This window comes from Rhinichthys klamathensis, unplaced genomic scaffold, assembly GCF_029890125.1.
Source record: "Rhinichthys klamathensis goyatoka isolate OS25496 unplaced genomic scaffold, OSU_Roscu_1.1 h1tg000446l_1, whole genome shotgun sequence".
In the NCBI taxonomy this organism is placed as follows: Eukaryota; Metazoa; Chordata; class Actinopteri; order Cypriniformes; family Leuciscidae; genus Rhinichthys; species Rhinichthys klamathensis.
The window spans coordinates 264,756-282,041 of NW_026606941.1; the positions used below are offsets into that span (position 1 = coordinate 264,756).

The 17,286-nt window shown below is 36.4% G+C and overlaps 1 protein-coding gene across 1 annotated transcript; it reads left to right on the forward strand.

Annotated features, from left to right (window-relative positions):
• The first annotated feature begins 824 nt into the window (after positions 1–824).
• Positions 825–12,710, forward strand: LOC130071613 (uncharacterized protein KIAA0040). Its single transcript, XM_056236461.1, has 3 exons — positions 825–847; positions 5,831–5,942; positions 11,461–12,710. Exon 3 carries the CDS (start codon positions 11,993–11,995, stop codon positions 12,323–12,325), a length of 333 nt encoding a protein of 110 aa, XP_056092436.1. The 5' UTR covers positions 825–847; positions 5,831–5,942; positions 11,461–11,992; the 3' UTR covers positions 12,326–12,710.
• The last annotated feature ends 4,576 nt before the right edge of the window (positions 12,711–17,286 follow it).

A 17,286-nucleotide genomic window follows, 5' to 3' on the forward strand; every position in this document is an offset into this window, starting at 1 on the left:
ACATCACTGTTGAACTGTTATAGGCTATGAATAACACACTCACAATCATGCTGTTAGTCTGAATATGCATGGCCTCTGCATAAAAAATGTATATGAATATATATGCTCCTAGGAAACGTTGAGAAGAACGGGGCCGTGTTGAGTGCAGAAAGGATACATTATCAATGGTGGTTGCTTGGTGACAGAATTTTATGTACCGTTTTTATGTGCTACTCTCCTAATGCTGCGTCACACGCTTCACAGCCATAGACACTCTTGCTAGGTGTTAATTTATGATCCAAAAATACATAAGAAATCCTTTATATGTGATTCTGTTCAGTGCTACAGCTGTAATAACCCCTTTTATCTACATAAGGCGGGTGGACAGAAGTCTTGAACTGACTTGCTGGGGCTTGTATTAAGTAGCATTAATGCTTGCCTTTTCAATGCTTTCTCTGAGGCCGCAGGTATTTACTGTGCACACTTAAAAGTGTCCTGATAATGCACTTTATAGCCCGATCAGCAACCGGAAGGGCTCTCGAAATGGTTGACCCCTCTGGCATCAGAACCTCTTCGCTCTATTATCAGAGCTCTAGGTCCCTGTATGCACCGTGCCCAGGGTGAGTCTGATGTAGGCAGAGTACACCACCCCCGAATCTTTACAAGTCACTGAACGCTGCAAACTAATCACTCCTGACACCAGAATAAGAGGCTGGGCGGCTGCCTGTAGGAGGACTCACACACACACATACGGGGGTTAAATCAGAAACCAAGTTCAAATCTCTGGAACAGCTTCAACAGAACAAGTGGAGGTATGTTCAGGGCACATGCTGTGGAGGAAACACCGGCGATCAATGTACATCTAAAGGTAAGCTTTCCTTCATGCAGTTGCAGGTGATTCCTAAACGGAAGGATAAAGAGTTTGCTAAAAGAAGTAATGTGTCTTTATTTGAAGTTTCTGCTATAAAATATTTTGATGTTGCAGGTTCATCAGTCATGCAAAGCATTAGAGCTTGTTTTAATATTAAGATACTATTACCTGTCTTTATATGTTATTTTTCAGAATAAGATTATTCAATCCTACCAGTATGTAAACGACTTTGTGGTTCGTTTAGGGTGCAATATAAATAATTGTAAACTAACTGAGTTATTTTCATCTTTAAATGATGGATTAGTCATTGTTTTGATTGTAATTAACAATAAGTTCATATTACACCTCCTTTTGTGATATGCGTGACGATTGTTGACAAAACATTGCCTGGATTTCCAGTGCACACTCTAACTTGATGGATGAAATAAAGCTTTCCAGAAAGGAGCTCTTAGTACAAAAGCAGGCTTTTCTGAGTTCCTCAGCCATGTTGGAATTCATGCTCTCAGGCAACATCAACCTTCTTGTATTGAGCATGCCCGAGCTTTTGTCCTATTATCAAGATGTCACAACATTCGGTTCAAAAACCACAGAAGTGCCCTTTAGGGCTGGAAACCCAATAATAAGCATGTGACCGAGGCCTTTTATGGGATGCATTATTTTGAAACTATTCTGTCTTTTTGGCCTCAATATGGTCCAGGCTGAACCCAATCCTAGAGCGAGTTTGGCCCAAATGAATCATTCTATTTTAAGCTTTCTGTTGTCAGCTGAAATGACATTGTAAAACGGAACTTAAAAAAATGCACTGACCTTGTTATAACTATCTTTTTTATTATATAAAAAAAAACAAAAAAACGGTGTATTGTTGGGCATTTCAGTTAAGCGGAAGTAAACATTCACACATTCAGCCACAATCTTTGTGATCATCTCTTCTAAGCTACTTGGTATTGGGTCATTTAGGCTGATATTCTGAATATCAACAATACTGTCATATGTTTAGACTACCTAACATCATGAGATATTGTGTTAACAAGACTTGCAATAATCTAAATAAAAATCTGAAAGTTTGAGACGCCTTAACGTTAAAGGATTACCCAAACTTGAAAATTCTGTCTTCATTTACTCACCCTCATGTTGTTCCAGACCTGCATCCATTTCTTTCTTCTGCTGACCTCAAAAGATTGAAGAATGCTGAAAACCAAACCGTTTCGGTTCCCATTGACTTCTATTGTATTTATTTTGTCCGAAGTTCTTCAAAATATCTTCTTTTGTTCTCCAAAGAAGAAAGAAAGTCATTGGAACAACATGAAGATAAGTAAATGATTATGATTTTATGGGTGGACTTTCACTTTAAGACATTAAATCAAAATAATATACACTGCACAAACTATAGTGCTACCAATGTCTCAAAAAATTGGACTAATGTTATTAAAATGATTGAACTATTCGACAGAATTTAGTGGACATTTAAGAAAATTAAATGTATGCATATAAATGTATTAAGAAAATGTATGCTTAAAGTATATTATTGTTTTATGTTTGAAAAAGCACTGTTTATTAAAGTATAGAACAAAGCAACAAGCCACTTATGCATTTTACTTCAATGTGGTGATCAGCAGAACAGGAAATGAAGCAAAACACCAGTGATGGCTTATCATAAAAACAGACCAATGTTTCATAAATATTCAACTAATTAAAAAAAAGAAAAAAAACATGAGCATAAACAATTCTTCCATGAATAGTTTATTAGCCTAACAATGTAGGCTCTTTATATGAATATAAGGTGAGGTACTGTCAGTCATGGTGCATTTTGACTAGTCTAACTTTAAACATGGATAACCCAAACAAATTTGAAAAGTTTTAAAATTCTATTTATAAAAGCACATAATATTCCATTACTAACTCATTACTTCCCACCTCTCGTAGTATACTGATCTAAATATAAAAGTGACAGTTGGGGGGAGGGATGGGTGGGGTGAGGTGCGTGAGTGAAGACAGGAAGCTTCATTTCAAGGTTCAGCACAAATTCATGTGATTGTATCTTTGCATCATTTCTGAAAGGAGTAGTTCTCTGTTTTGAGAAATGTCCCCCTCCAAAAGTCCAGTAATGAAATAAAAATGTAAAAAATCCTACACGCAAAGATTACCTCATACTTGGATTGAAATGAAAAACCATACGAAAAAAGAAATGTAAAAAGTTTCAATTACTGTGTAAATGACCTGATTCTTAAGTCACAGAAAGTTAGGAGGGAGTACAGTAGGTCCATTTATGGCAGAGCACAGAGCCTTCTCTGGTCCCTCCTCTTGTTTTCATAGCACTGTTCTGATACATTTCATTAGAATGACTCATAAGCTACAGTTCTGACTGGTTGGGAACGGCCTGGACTATATTTGGATTCAGTGGCAGCCCTCTTTATTTTTCATTAGAAGGACTGCACATAAACTTCACACCCTTATGTTTCCGAAGCACACTGTGCCTTTGGGATGTGCAGATACTGCTTCTGAAAGATCCAATCAGAGGCCAGAACGTCAGACAGAAGGATGATGGCTGAGAGAGATCATTTTTGAGTCTGCCTTCTTTGGATCTTTAAAGTTGGGTGTGAATAACCACAGTGACTTGCGTCTTAACCTCAAGCTTGTGAGACATCAAAGATGATGAGTCCAGGTTTTACATCATCAAGTGTACAACTAAACACCAGTCTGGTAGAAGGCATATTTAAATGTGTTAAAGGGTTAGTTCTCCCAACAACAACAAAAAATCTGTCAGTAATTACTCGCCCTCATGTTGTTCCAACCCCGTAAGACTTTTGTTCATCTTCGGAACACAAATTAAGATATTTTTGATGAAATCTGAGAGCTGGATCACTCCTTCATAGGCTGCAAGATAATTGCATTTGCCAGCCCAGAAAAGTTAGTAAAGACCTTGTTAAAATAGTCCAAGTGACTACAGTGGCTCAATCTTAAGTTTATCAAGCGACGAGAATACTTTTTGTGCGCAAAACCCCCCCAAAAATAACGACTTTATTCAACTATTCATTTTCTTCCGTGTGGGCCTCTGACGCGAGTTCACAAGAGCGCCACGACGCAATGGGGTTGGAACAACATGAGGGCCAGTACAATGGGGTTGGAACAACATGAGGGCGAGTAGTTACCGACATAATTTTCATTTTGGGGTGAACTAACCCTTTAAATGCAAACAAGACTTCTCTTGGTTTTATTTAAGTTCAGCAAAGCAGCCAAGACAGTTCTAATTGTGAAAGTAGTGTTGGAAATGAACATCAGCAGGGTTGGAGGTCTTCCTGTATGACTTGAATAAGAGAAGTTCAAGTCTTGAACGTGCCCAAAATAAACGCTCAGTTCTGCATTTCCATGCTTGATAGATTAAAGCCCATGCACAGTATTTGTGTTGCTTAATTTTAGTCATAGTATAGTATAATATCAGATAAATGAATATAATTATTACCCTAATTGGTAACACTTTACTTGAAGGGGTGTGCATAAGACTGACATGACACCTTCATAATCATGACATGACACGTCATGAATATGAAGTACGGTTTATGCATGTTTGAGACAACTGTCATTAAGTGTCTTTCGCTCAATAATGACATTTTTAATGCAAGTATGACATTGTTTGAGATGTCTTTGTTATGACAACTTGACATAAACCAATACATCTTAATCTGTCAGTGTCTTTGTCATGACAACTTGACATTACTAAGACAACACAACCTGTCATGAATATGTCATAAACATGACATAGCAGATTCATTATCAAACTTAAGAAAGCACTTAGCTTTATGGGTTAACATTACATTAAACTGTCATGTGATTGGTTTTGACATTGGCTGTCATGAGGCCAAAGCGTCTGCTAAATGACTAAATGTAAATTATAACATTTTAATGACAAATTCAATTTGCACCACTGTAGTTGAGGTCAAGAAAAATATTCATGACCTCATGTCAGTTATAATGGCCTCATGACAGCCAATGTCAAAACCAACCACATGACAGTTTAATGTAATGTTAACCCATGACGCTAAGTGCTTTCTTAAGTTTCATAATTAATTTGCTATGTCATGTTTATGACATATTAATGACAATTTATGTTGTCTTGGTAATATCAAATTGTCATAACCAAGACACTGACAGGTTATGATGAAAGACATCTCAAACAATGTCATATTTGCATTAAAAATGTCATAACTGAGCAAATGACACTTAATGACAGTTGTCATAAACATGCATAAAACCTCCTTCATATTCTGAATGCTTTTTTTGTACTGATTGTTTTACTTTTATTGTTTTTGATCAAATAAATGCAGCATTGGTTAGTATAAGATACTTCTTTCCAAAAAAAAAAAACAACACCAAACGTTTAAACAGTAATATTATTATACTACTATAGGCCCTATTTATACATATTTTTTAAAATTGTAGTGAATGTTATGAGACGAAGAGAAATGAGGCTAAACTGACACACAATTTTACATTACCTAAAGTCAAGCATAATTTTCCTTTTCAAATATAATTATGCAATGCCTTCTTTTGGACAATGGCATTTTGATGAGTGTGAGTAAATAAACCCTGTTTACTGTTCATTTTATAAATGTTGCAAACCATAAATCAAATCTACAAAAAAAACACAACTGCTATTTCTCTTGCCCTCATTCAATGTGAAGTATTAATTTAGATTTAAAACAGTTTCTTAAATGATAAGAAATCGTTTGAGACTATTCTCTAGTTCCTCCGTGCACTTTCAAAATGCTACCATTACATGCTGAAAACTTTTTTGTGGGCACTATGTAAACACAGTGACACATTTTCCCCACCCTTCGTTCTGTGACATCACAGGGAAGTTGAGTTTATAAAGTAACCACAAGAATGCAGTGTGTGTGTCAGGCGAAAGAGTTGCGAGCAGACAGAGGGCTCTTTCTTAAAGCGTACGGCCTACAGTGACTCAACTCCTCCTCTCGCACGCAGGTACAGCTGTGGATATGTGCCTTCCAGTCAGAGCAGCAGATTGTGTGGCTGACTGACAGCAGGGTTATGTGATGCCCGCAGAGACGTCTGGACTGACCTCTGATCAGAGCCGGTAAGGTTTAATGCTTCTGGGCTGAGAAATGATGGATTACTGTCCTGATGAGCATCTGTTTGTCACATGTGGCATAGCTGAGAGCAGCTAACTCAATTCAGGCCATATGCCCTTTTAACTTCTGAGTTCCTCCCGTGTTGTGACTGACATTCTGTGTAACGGAGAAGCTTGTGGACGTGCTGAGAAATATGCTTTTCTGTTTTGATATATAGCACATGTGCATTCTGCTTAGCTTTCTCTGTGTTTCTGGCTGATATTCCTTAAATAACTTGACCTTTTTCAGATTAGTCCTGGCAAAGATGTGGTAAAACTCATTCTGTTCATATTGCCGCCCGGGATTGTACAAAGTCTGGAAAAATATTGCTGTTTGGCATCACCAAAGTAGGAATGTAGGAGATACAAATCATTCATGAATATAAACTGGGCACCGTAAATGAAGGGCAGGTGGAGGCTTATACGGGCTCTTTAAAAGTCCTCTGCTTTTGTAAATATTTCCATCACAGGTCTTGCAGCAAGCAAGTGTTTGATTATAAGACAGACGCTTTCACTTTAGTTTAATACAGAGCTTCCAACAGATAAAACTAAGCAATTGTGAGTGAAGCTTTCTCAGCCATGTTCGCCCTCTTTCTCTCAAACACATTTTGCGCCCTGAGGGCCTGTGCTGTATTTAGACAGTGTCCTCTCTTGTGGAAGGAATCATGTCCCTGTATTTGTCTTTTCGAAATGTGTTAAATCTGGCTGTGAGTCTCAGAAAAAAAAGCCTTTACTATCTAGGTGAATCTAACAATCCTCACGAACTTCGGAGGAATTCGACTCGATGTGCACAACGGCATGTCTTTGCATGTAACTGATGTTGTCTGTGAAATTCTGAGCTCCATCCTGGCTTTGTGTGAAGCTGAGAGAGTCTTCCTGTTTAACGTTCCTCTGCAGATCTTAGAATTATTTAAAGTGATTGTTCTTCTTCAGAAGGGTCAAGCTGAGGAGGTGAAGGATTAGAGTAAGAACGGAGACATGAATGCTCTTGAAGTCTTACGCAAGTCTACGACTGAAACTTCAAAATGGAAAACGAGATATAATGCCTTTCAAGCTACGTTGAGATTTTATTTTTTTAATTGTCTTTATTTGAAGAGGGAGTTGCTTCCTCTCTTACATAGGTGTTTTTCACAAGATTCTGCTGCACAAACAGATTTCCTGTTGAGAAACTGTCTGCAGGAAGCAGGGCAAACACATTGCACACATGCTGAGGCTTCTTAAAGTTTGTGCAACACAACATTTGGAAACAGGTTTTTTTTTGGGGGTTCCACAGTGAGTTTGTGAAAGAAAATTCATAATATGTAAATCTCACTTTTACAGGTATACTAAGCAATTTTTAATGATGGCAAGATACCACAAATTCCTTTTTGTTAATGCATTGTTCAATTTTGATGTTTTGTGATATTTTTCTTCTATAAAATGCTTTCGTTCAGATAGTGGAAAGAAAACATCTAAAATATACTGAAATAAAATGAACACTTAAATGTGTATGTACAATACATAAATGTACATTACTCAAAATTTGTAATGTACAAGGCGCAATGCCTGTGCAAAATCTGTTTTTGTGTGTTTTTAGTAATTTTTGGTTTGGTATGTTTGAGTTGCTGAATAGCCTATAGGCTACTATTACACAGGAGCCTAAACTCTGAGAAACCGATAATGTTAAGCACACCAGAATAAAAATATAATATTCAGAATTAAACAGTGTAGCTGACTTACAGATTCAGTTAACATCCACAAATGAATAAGCGCAACGATTCAGGGGAGGTTCAGACCTTGGAGCACAGTGAACTCCGAGAAAACACTACGCTTGAGCAAACAGTTTGTGAATAGGCTACTACAAATGATGGCCGTGAATAAAATATTCAGATATTTTTTAAACCACAACCCTCTAATGTCAGAATGTTTAATTTTAAACCACAATTTTTAAACCACAACCTTCTCTAATGTCAGAATGTTTATTTTTAAACCACAACTTCAATGTGTGCTTCTTTTACCGATATATTTAACGATATATTTTGCCTTTCTAATCTAAACAACGTCAAACTTGGCACTGCACTTACTTGTGCCCGTAGAAAGACACGTGTCAAGTTTGAAATCCATCGGACTAACGGTTCGAGAGATATGCGATTAACAGACACACAGACACACACACACAGACACACAGACAGACAGACGTTCCTGTAATTTATAGATAATAATAGATAATAGAAGATAGATATCTCTTTTTAATCATTCCATAAATCAGAAATTATATCTACACTGTAAAAAAAAAAAAATGTAATGTTTCCACTAGCTTTTTCTTGTTGATCAACTTTTGTAAATAACAGTTATACGAACTGAAAATAAGTTGTCTGTGACACACACACACACACACACACACACACACACACACACACAAAAAACGTTTAGTTGAGTCAACTTGACATTATTTGTTTTCTGGAGAGGTGCAACTATTCTGTAACAAATCTTTTGTAGTTGAGCCAGTTCAAAAAAAATTGTCTATTGGATTTTTTTTTATTGAAAATCATTTGGTCATCACGATTTTGAGCGTTTGAGCGTTTCCTTTGGTTGGTCAGTTTGGCTTTTTATGTGAGTTTGTCTTTGTTTAGAAAAACACATAATTTGTTGCTAAGAAAGAAAGAAACCAAGATGATCAAGTTTTCAGCCCAATAAACTAGAATAAATCCCTAATCTTATTTCTGACCATAAGTTATTTTTTTCTGTTGATATTTTACCAGCAAAACTTTCTTGCAGCAGATCAGACATTCTGAATTTTGAATTTTAAAATACATTATGGGGAAAAAAGTATTTTGACACACACACATACATCAAGAATCAGCATATGAATCTCAACAATGGTGACATGCTTAATGCCGCAATGCATGCTGGGAGCCACCATAGTATTGAAATCATGGCTCCCAGCATGCATTGTGGCATGAAACATGTCGCCATTATTGAGATTCATATGCTGATTCTTGATGTCTGTGTATGCTTCTAAAAAAAAATCCCACAATGTATTTAAGAATCAAAATTCAGAATGTCTAATCTGTTGCAGAAAAGTTTTGATAGTAAACCTAATATATTATTCACAAATAACATCTTTGATCAGGAATAAGAGTAGTGACCTATTCCCTTTTTGATGCTGTTATCTAGATCACCTGATCATTTTTTTTATGGCTTTCTTTGCAACAAATTATGTGTTTTGCTAAACACTGTTACAAAGACCACAAAATCACATAAATGCCTAAAGTCAAACTGACCAACTCAAGGAAACGCTCATCACCAAAATGGTGACCAAACATAAAAATAAAAATAAAGCTAAATCTGAACCTGTTTATTCTTAATAAGAACTTCTGTTTCCAATAGACAATTTTTTTTGAATTGGTTCAACTACAAAAGATTTGTTACGGAATAGTTGCATCTCTCCAGAAAACAAATAATGTCAAGTTGACTCAACTAAACTTTTTTTTGTGTGTCACAGACAACTTATTTTCAGTTCGTATCACTGTTATTTACAAAAATTGAGTCAACAAGAAAAAGCTAGTGGAAATTAGTACCAAGATTTTTTTTTTTTGTACGAGATTTTAACAGTGTGGATTTTTGCTGAACCAACACAACAAAATCAGTCATTTCAACTTTTTTTTAAGTTGTGTTTTTTACAGTGTCTGTCAAAAAAAAAAAAAAAAAAAAAAAGTCCATGTTTGAACAAAATTTTATATAAATCAGGTGAACAATAATTAACAAACTCCTCTGTAAAAACCTTCAGAATATAGCCAGGAATAAACCTGGAAAGTTTGGGAATGTAAGTGCTACTGAAGTAGTGGACATACATTTCCAGAAAAAAATGAGAATTAAAAAAACTAGAATTTTGAACCTGCCTTTATCCAATGTTCAGATTTATGCTCTGCAAATGTAAGTAATTTAGTGCATATTTAATTAGATAATGACTTTTTAACTGAAATACAAAACAACTGTCTTGATGTTTGGGATTAATCAACTTGGAAAATAATAAATATGGTGATATCTGTATTTTTGCCCTATTGTGGTGTCTTAAACTTATAAATAATTTCTATAGTTTTATACCTAAAGAAATGAACAGCGTGTACGGTCTCTTTTGAAACCGCTTCATGCAACTTACAAATCTTTTGTTTCGAATCTGTAATTCAGAGCTTGTATCAAACTCACCAAGTCACATGATTTCAGCGAAGGAGGCTTTGTTACGTAATATTGTATCAAACCATGGTTTCGAAACATTTCAAAATTCTCACGGTTCACTGCTGGGGGGTGGTGGGGGAGCTATTCACGAGTGTCCAATAGTTTTAACTGATGTTGGGTCAGTTATATAATGTAGGTTCCTTTTTAATGAATTTAATGCATTTTCATACTTATCCATGTATAAATAGAGAACATTAAATTGCCATGTCTTGCCTATAATTACACAAAACAAGCATCAAACATTAAGACAACTTTTACAGAACCTTCATATTTAATGGTATTTAATGATTGTATTACCTTTAATTTGACATGCAAGTGATCAATAATCATTATAATAATCATTACTAACAATTATTGTAATAGCCTACATTTACTCTAAATGCTGTATTCAGTGCTTTTAATTTTTCAGGAAAACTTCATGAATCGACATCAATAGGTCTAAGTATAGTGTACTAACCGTGAGACGAGTATCAACTTAAACTTACCTGTAATACATCAGTTAATCTTATAGTACAAATTTACTTCATTATTATTATTATGTTCATGACATTATGTTGATGTTGTGTTTGTTGTCCATGTCAGTTAACTGTCATGTGGTGGTTTTTGGTTTTCCTACCATCATTGTGGTATGTCTATTGATGTCAGTGTATAGTTCTTCGGGCCGTTGAAATAATGCATTATCTCTCATTGTTTTAGTTATATATTAATTATTATTACTAACTTACTTACTTGCTTATATATTTGTTTGTTTGTTTTAGTATACATTGATAATATAAAAAGAATATTATATTTCAAAATAATAAACTAAAAATAATACTAAATCAACTTTCTGAGCAACATTGAATTAACTATCGATCTAATTCTACAATCTACAATATGAAGCTCATATCAAGTTGATTTTTTTTTAAACAGTGCACATATTTGCCAATTGCCATTAAAAAATGTAATAAAAAGCACATAAAAAATATGTATTATAGCCCAGTCAGAAGCTGATACAGTTTGGACTCGTGTAGCTGTGCACTGACTCTGTCCTGCAACATTGATGAGAGTCAGAATACACGAGAGACATGGAATCACTGGAGGATCCACAGCTGACTTAACTTCTGCTCTCTCTCTGTCTCTTTCTCACTATTTATTTCTGTTCTCTCTCTCTCTCTCTCTCTCTCTCTCTCTCTCTCTCTCTCTCTCTCTCTCTCTCTCTCTCTCTCTCTCTCTCTCTCTCTCTCTCTCTCTCTCTCTCTCTCTCTCTCTCTCTCTCTCTCTCCAGAAATGCCCCAATTCCATCACATCTGTGAGAGTCAAGGCAGAAGAGACTAAAATAGAGTTGGTGTCTCCAGAGGGACTGATGCTGAGAGGAATCCACCCAGTATAAACACGACCCATGATCTCCGCAGTCCTCACAGCCACAAGATATGAATCGTCAAAAGTCAAAGAGAAACATCTCATAAGCAATGCTTTGTTGTTAGACCCCAAAGGCAAGGCGTTTGTATGAGATGAATGGTGAGGTTTGGGATTAAAGCAATAACTGTGTGCATCAAGGATTTTGAAATTGTCCATCCATCATTTATTGAAACGGGCTTGTGCGATATTTCCTCAGGATGGGACAATGACATCAGAACATTTAACAGGCCTAAACTGAACTGAAGCACAGTGACAGAACTGGCTCAAATGGACAGTTTCTTGATCTCCAGATAGACATCCCATGCTAATTACTGGTTTAATCGGATCTACAGTGGCTTTACATCTCAGATCACATTGGATTTGATCTCTACAGGGATTTGAAGAACTCTTGCTGAACCATGAAGGAGGCAATCCTGCAGTTTTTCAATGATATGTGGAGCCTCGTTTCATCCAAGCATGACCAGAGCATCTACAACACGGTTTGCCTAGTGGTGCTTCTGACTCTGCCGCTGGTTGTGCTCTTCACATCTGTGCTGGTGTGCTGTCATTGTTGCTGCTGTCGTCATGCCGATGGATGTCGGTGTTGTCGCGGCAAAGGCGAGACCTCAGTCACAAATGTGAAGTCCGAAAAGAAGAAAAAGAAAAACGGCAGCCAGAACAGTGAGGACTTGTGGATCTCAGTCAAAACAGATCCCATGAGTAGTGACAGACTTGCACTCACTATGGTGTAAAAAGCCACGTTGAACAATGAACAATTTTATATTTATTTATCTTTTTATGGTACATGTAAAGGTACAAAAGTGTTGCAGCAGTGTTTACTAAACATATGCCCGAATGTAAAAAAAAAAAAGAAAAAAAATTCAAGAGACTTTTTGTATAGAAGTGAAATTTGGGAGTGAATGAATGTGCAAGAATATGCTTTATGATGTGTGTGTGGTCCTGAAAGGCTTTCCCAAAACCCACATTGTAGGTGAAAAGAAATGCATATCTGTCATTATACAACAGTTAATCCAGGGCCTTGGGTTTGATTTGCTGAGCTGTGTTTTTGCATTTGACTGTGCTGCTTTTCTATTGATTTTTTTGTATAAACATGCTCTAGACGGACGTGTTTGATCTTTGTGCTCGAGCATAACATGGCTTTCTAAAAATGTGGCGCTTAATTAAAAATAGTTGAACTTTTTTTTTTTAAACGCATCTCTAGACCTTGCATTTTTTTCATTTCACTGCCATGCGTTTTAAAACCAAAAATGTGTTCAGTGTAAATGGCCCCCAATAGACTGTCCAAAAGCACCAGGATTAGTATCACTCCGCTTATCTGTGTTTGTGCGTTCCGGTGAGGATTTTCAGTGACTCTTTCTGCATTTTACATTGTTACGCCAGTCAGTGGCAACAAGTGACTGTCATTGATCCGTTCAGTAAGGAGCGAAAATAGTGACTGTCTATATGAGTGAGATTCATTCATAAACGAAGCTAGTGACCGTCTAAATCAATATGGAATCGAATCATTCGAAAACACTGATTTATTTTGCAAATGAAAAACAACTATTGTGCTGTCTGTTGCTAGCAAGTGCAACAGTTGATTCTGGTTTGGAATCATTCGGAATTTGTACATTTGTGCCAAAATACACGATTGAACACAGTATTACAATATTGTGTCTAAAATATAAGTTCTATCATGACAACTCTCAGGATATTTTTAGCATGGTAATGGATATGACAATGTTAATTTATTTGGTCTTGGCAGAATAGATCTGCTATGCTGCTGCTGCTGTTATTGCTGTTGTTGTAGATTATTGCCTGCACAGAAACAGGAACTTGCTACTGCTAATACATATGCTGATACGCTGCTGTGAGTATGTAAGACATACTGCTGCTGCACAAATAGAATATATCAATTGCACATAGCAGATCTATACAGGTGGAGCTGGGGAGGTGGAGGGTTTTAGACGAACCCTGAAAGTGCGCTGCAAACTGATATAGTGAATGGTAACCAACCGTTTAAATGTTGAGCATGGTTCAATGGCCATGGCCAATGGCTGCTGACATGAACTAATCAGCTTGTGCCAAGAAGTTAACGCAGTAAATATCATCAGCTTGTGTTAATGACCAATCAGCCTGCGCCATCAAGAGTTTCATGACAGAACTAGGCATTTACTGTACTGAATATGAACTTCTTGTTTATTCAACTGCTGTACAAAAGAAACATCACACTCGCAGTTGTGTTGTTTGTCTGAATATCAACACGGATGTGATTATACCTGCGGTATTCTATCGGAACAACAGTAATAGCCAATTGCTTGATTAACATTTCTAATCGAGCCAGATGTCAGAAATATGTAAGAATTCCAAAGAGCTCTTCACAATTACAAACGCTTCTAAAATCTGCACTTATACCAAAACATTTCCCAAAGATGTCAAAGACACGGGATGCACTTAGTGGGTCACAACCACTTGTCCTTCACTCGAAGGATGCGATGCATTTAAAATGACTTGCTTGAAATGGCTTCAGAAATTGATACTTTCCCTGAAAACAATTTCCCCATAAATATAACCTGCCTTTCTTACTGTCGACTGACTAAACCATAATTTAAAGAAAAATGGGTGGGTGGGTGGGTGGGGGGTTGTTATGTTGGCTCCGCTGTGACGCATATGGATGAATTTACTAGACTAGAGTATAGATCAACAGCTCAAAGACACTTGTCTCATAATCTCCCCCTAAACACCTCTATTCACAATAGAGTGAAAATGATCATACTCATTTTAAAACTCAGACTGTTGGATACAGCATTATCATCACAGTTGTGTGTAATTGGGCTTGCTGATAAACAAACTTTGATCTTCTTGCACTATTCGGATGCAGGGATGTATGCAGTGCCATAATTAGATGTTTATGTTGTTACTTCAACACATTCTGATTATGCATGTCAGAAAGTCATGCATTAACACCCACCATCATGCTCTTTTTTCACTTAACTGTTGTGTTTGGCTAGCACGCATTTTTGTATTATCGGGTAAAGCAACTGCTGAATTATTCATTGCATAATCAGTAAAGTTGGGCCATACTTGTCCTTCATTGATTTTGGTTTCTGGTACAGCTGGATCAAAGGAGAACATTTTTCATTTGTTTAAACAACAAAGCTGTCAAGTTCTGTTTCCTGTGCTCTCGTTCAAAATATGCGATAGCAAAGCTTTGATTGGTCGAGTTCTGCATGAAAATGAGTGTCAGTTTGTATGAATATGCTTCTCAAAGTCTGTTGCTATGCAGGTCGATGCATGCAGATATTTCCAGCCTTGTTTTTCAACCCAGTTTTTTTTTTTTTTGGGTAATACAAAATTTAATTAAATTATTTTTATAGAAAACCGGAGGGGTAGAGGAGCGCTTGCTGCACTCCAAAGTTTGATTAAGATAGAGGTGCTCTGTGGATGGGAAACTAAATACCAAAAATCAAATCCTTTTTTGATTTTTGGTATAAAATTATTTGTATATTTATTGGCCTGTAGTTAGTTTTTTTATACCTGTCAAAGTTAACAAACTTAAGTTAAAGGTACACTAATGCTGCATCCCAATTCAGAGACTGCATTCTGTGCTACCGCCGATGAAGGCTGTCCCAATTCGAATGCTTCATCAAATGCATCTTCCAAATGCGTCCTCCGTTTCCCGTTAAATGAAGGAGACTACAGATGGATCCTTCGAGGCCTTGCCTATACCCCAGAAATCATTGAGCGCCAATGACGACAGGATTTTTTTTTAAATTGCCAAATTACACTTTATTGCCGGATTACAACTTTATTGCTGTTAAATGTTGATGTGGCCAGCAAGGCGGGTCCGATAGCCGTGAGAGAACGGCGCGAGCCTGGTGGCGTGATTGATGATGAGCGGTTTCGAATCTCTCACAGAGGAGCTACGGAAGCATAAAAGGAGAGCGACGACAGTGAAGGACTAGAGAGGACCAGGCCTAGACTATTTAAGTTATGTTTTGTTTATGTGTGTGCGGCAGTCGTCCATGAGGGCCAGCTGCTTTTACTTTCGTTTTGTTGTTTGTTTATTTTATATGATTAAAAGTTTGTGAAATGTTCGCCAGTTCCCGCCTCCTCCTTCTCATAACAACATACTGTGTTACAGTTGACTTATATCTTACTAAGATGCGATTATATATAAGGGTGAGAGGGGCACAACCGTAACGCGGGGCTAGTTGTAACACACGGTTTAAAACTTTCCACACATTCCAGCATGACAAAACTTAGTTTATTTACTAGTTGCTATATCAACACTATGTAGAGAAAAAATTGCACCAAAATAAAAAAATCTTTAGAAGATATCACTGAAAATGTATTTATATTAAAAAACAACAACAACAAACATGTAATTCCCCAGAGGTTCGAGATTTAGCCTTTGCCCCGTCCTCACCATACACGCCTCATTTAGACACGCACAGACGAGTGATGTATGGTATCTCACTTTCCCGTGAAAACCATCCTGCTATGTTAATGTAAACACTTATAATAGGCTTACCATAGTGAATAAGGGTAAGACAAAAAAAACATTTTGAAAGAAGAATTGATTTACTGACTCATTTAAATTGTGTTCATTTTGAACAAAAAAGCTACATAGGTGTACCTGAATATGAGTTTGATTAACCCTTAAACGCCTACCTTGGGTCTTTATTGACTCGGGACGTTATTCACTACCCTCCCTCCTCCTCATTGAATTTTTTAAAGTTAGACATCAACCTTCTATTTATTCCTCAATCAATTCATTATAAACAATATAACAAGAGAAAAATTATAAAATTATAAACGAATGCCTGTTTTCCCATTCATTAAGGGAAAAATGTAAAATTTGTATAGGGTCGCTAATGACCTGAGGTGTGTAACAGTGTAAGTATATATTTTCTGCACAACAATAATCTTTGATGACTGAATAAGTGGAATTCAATTTTATTCCACAAGGTGGGAATGTCTGATACACAATGACGAAGTGACGTTTCACTCATAGTTACTGCAGGCAGAAAACAAAAGAATAGGAAGTATCATCAGCAAAACTTGAAATGGCTCAGAAATTTACTGCAGAGCAAGTACTGAACGCAATCAAATATTAGTGTCACTGTCACTTGATGGTGGATCTAAGTGAAGAAGCTGTCAGCGATCAAAACATTGATATTGAAGATGTTGAAAATATAGTAGTTTTGAGAATATGTTTGAGATTGCGAATATGAGCCAGATGCTGAATGTGATGAAGACAGTGATGATATAAAACATCTGCTCAAACTGAACCCTTCCAAGCTCCAAAAGGTAACAAAATATGCTTTATTTTATTCTTCTGTAAATGTTACTTTAATATCAGGGGAGTTTTATATTATTGCGACAGGTAGAGATCCATGTGTATTAGATGTAGATCCTGGTCGCCAAAGACCTGAATATGTAATAATGAATGGCGAAACATTCATGCATTTAAGGGTTAACACAACTTAACCTAAAAAAACAGTATTATCTTTAAATCCTTCTTTTTAAAGGATGTTCAGACTCAGAAATCATTAAATGAATTACATTTTATTTTATACACCTTTTTTTTTTTTTACTCTGCATATATAATTTACTCTCAAGTGCACTTTAAGTTTTCACAGAACAGCAAATGGTTCATTCACATTTAAGGGTGTTTCTCAACACTTAGCACTTAGTGAACATTTTGCAG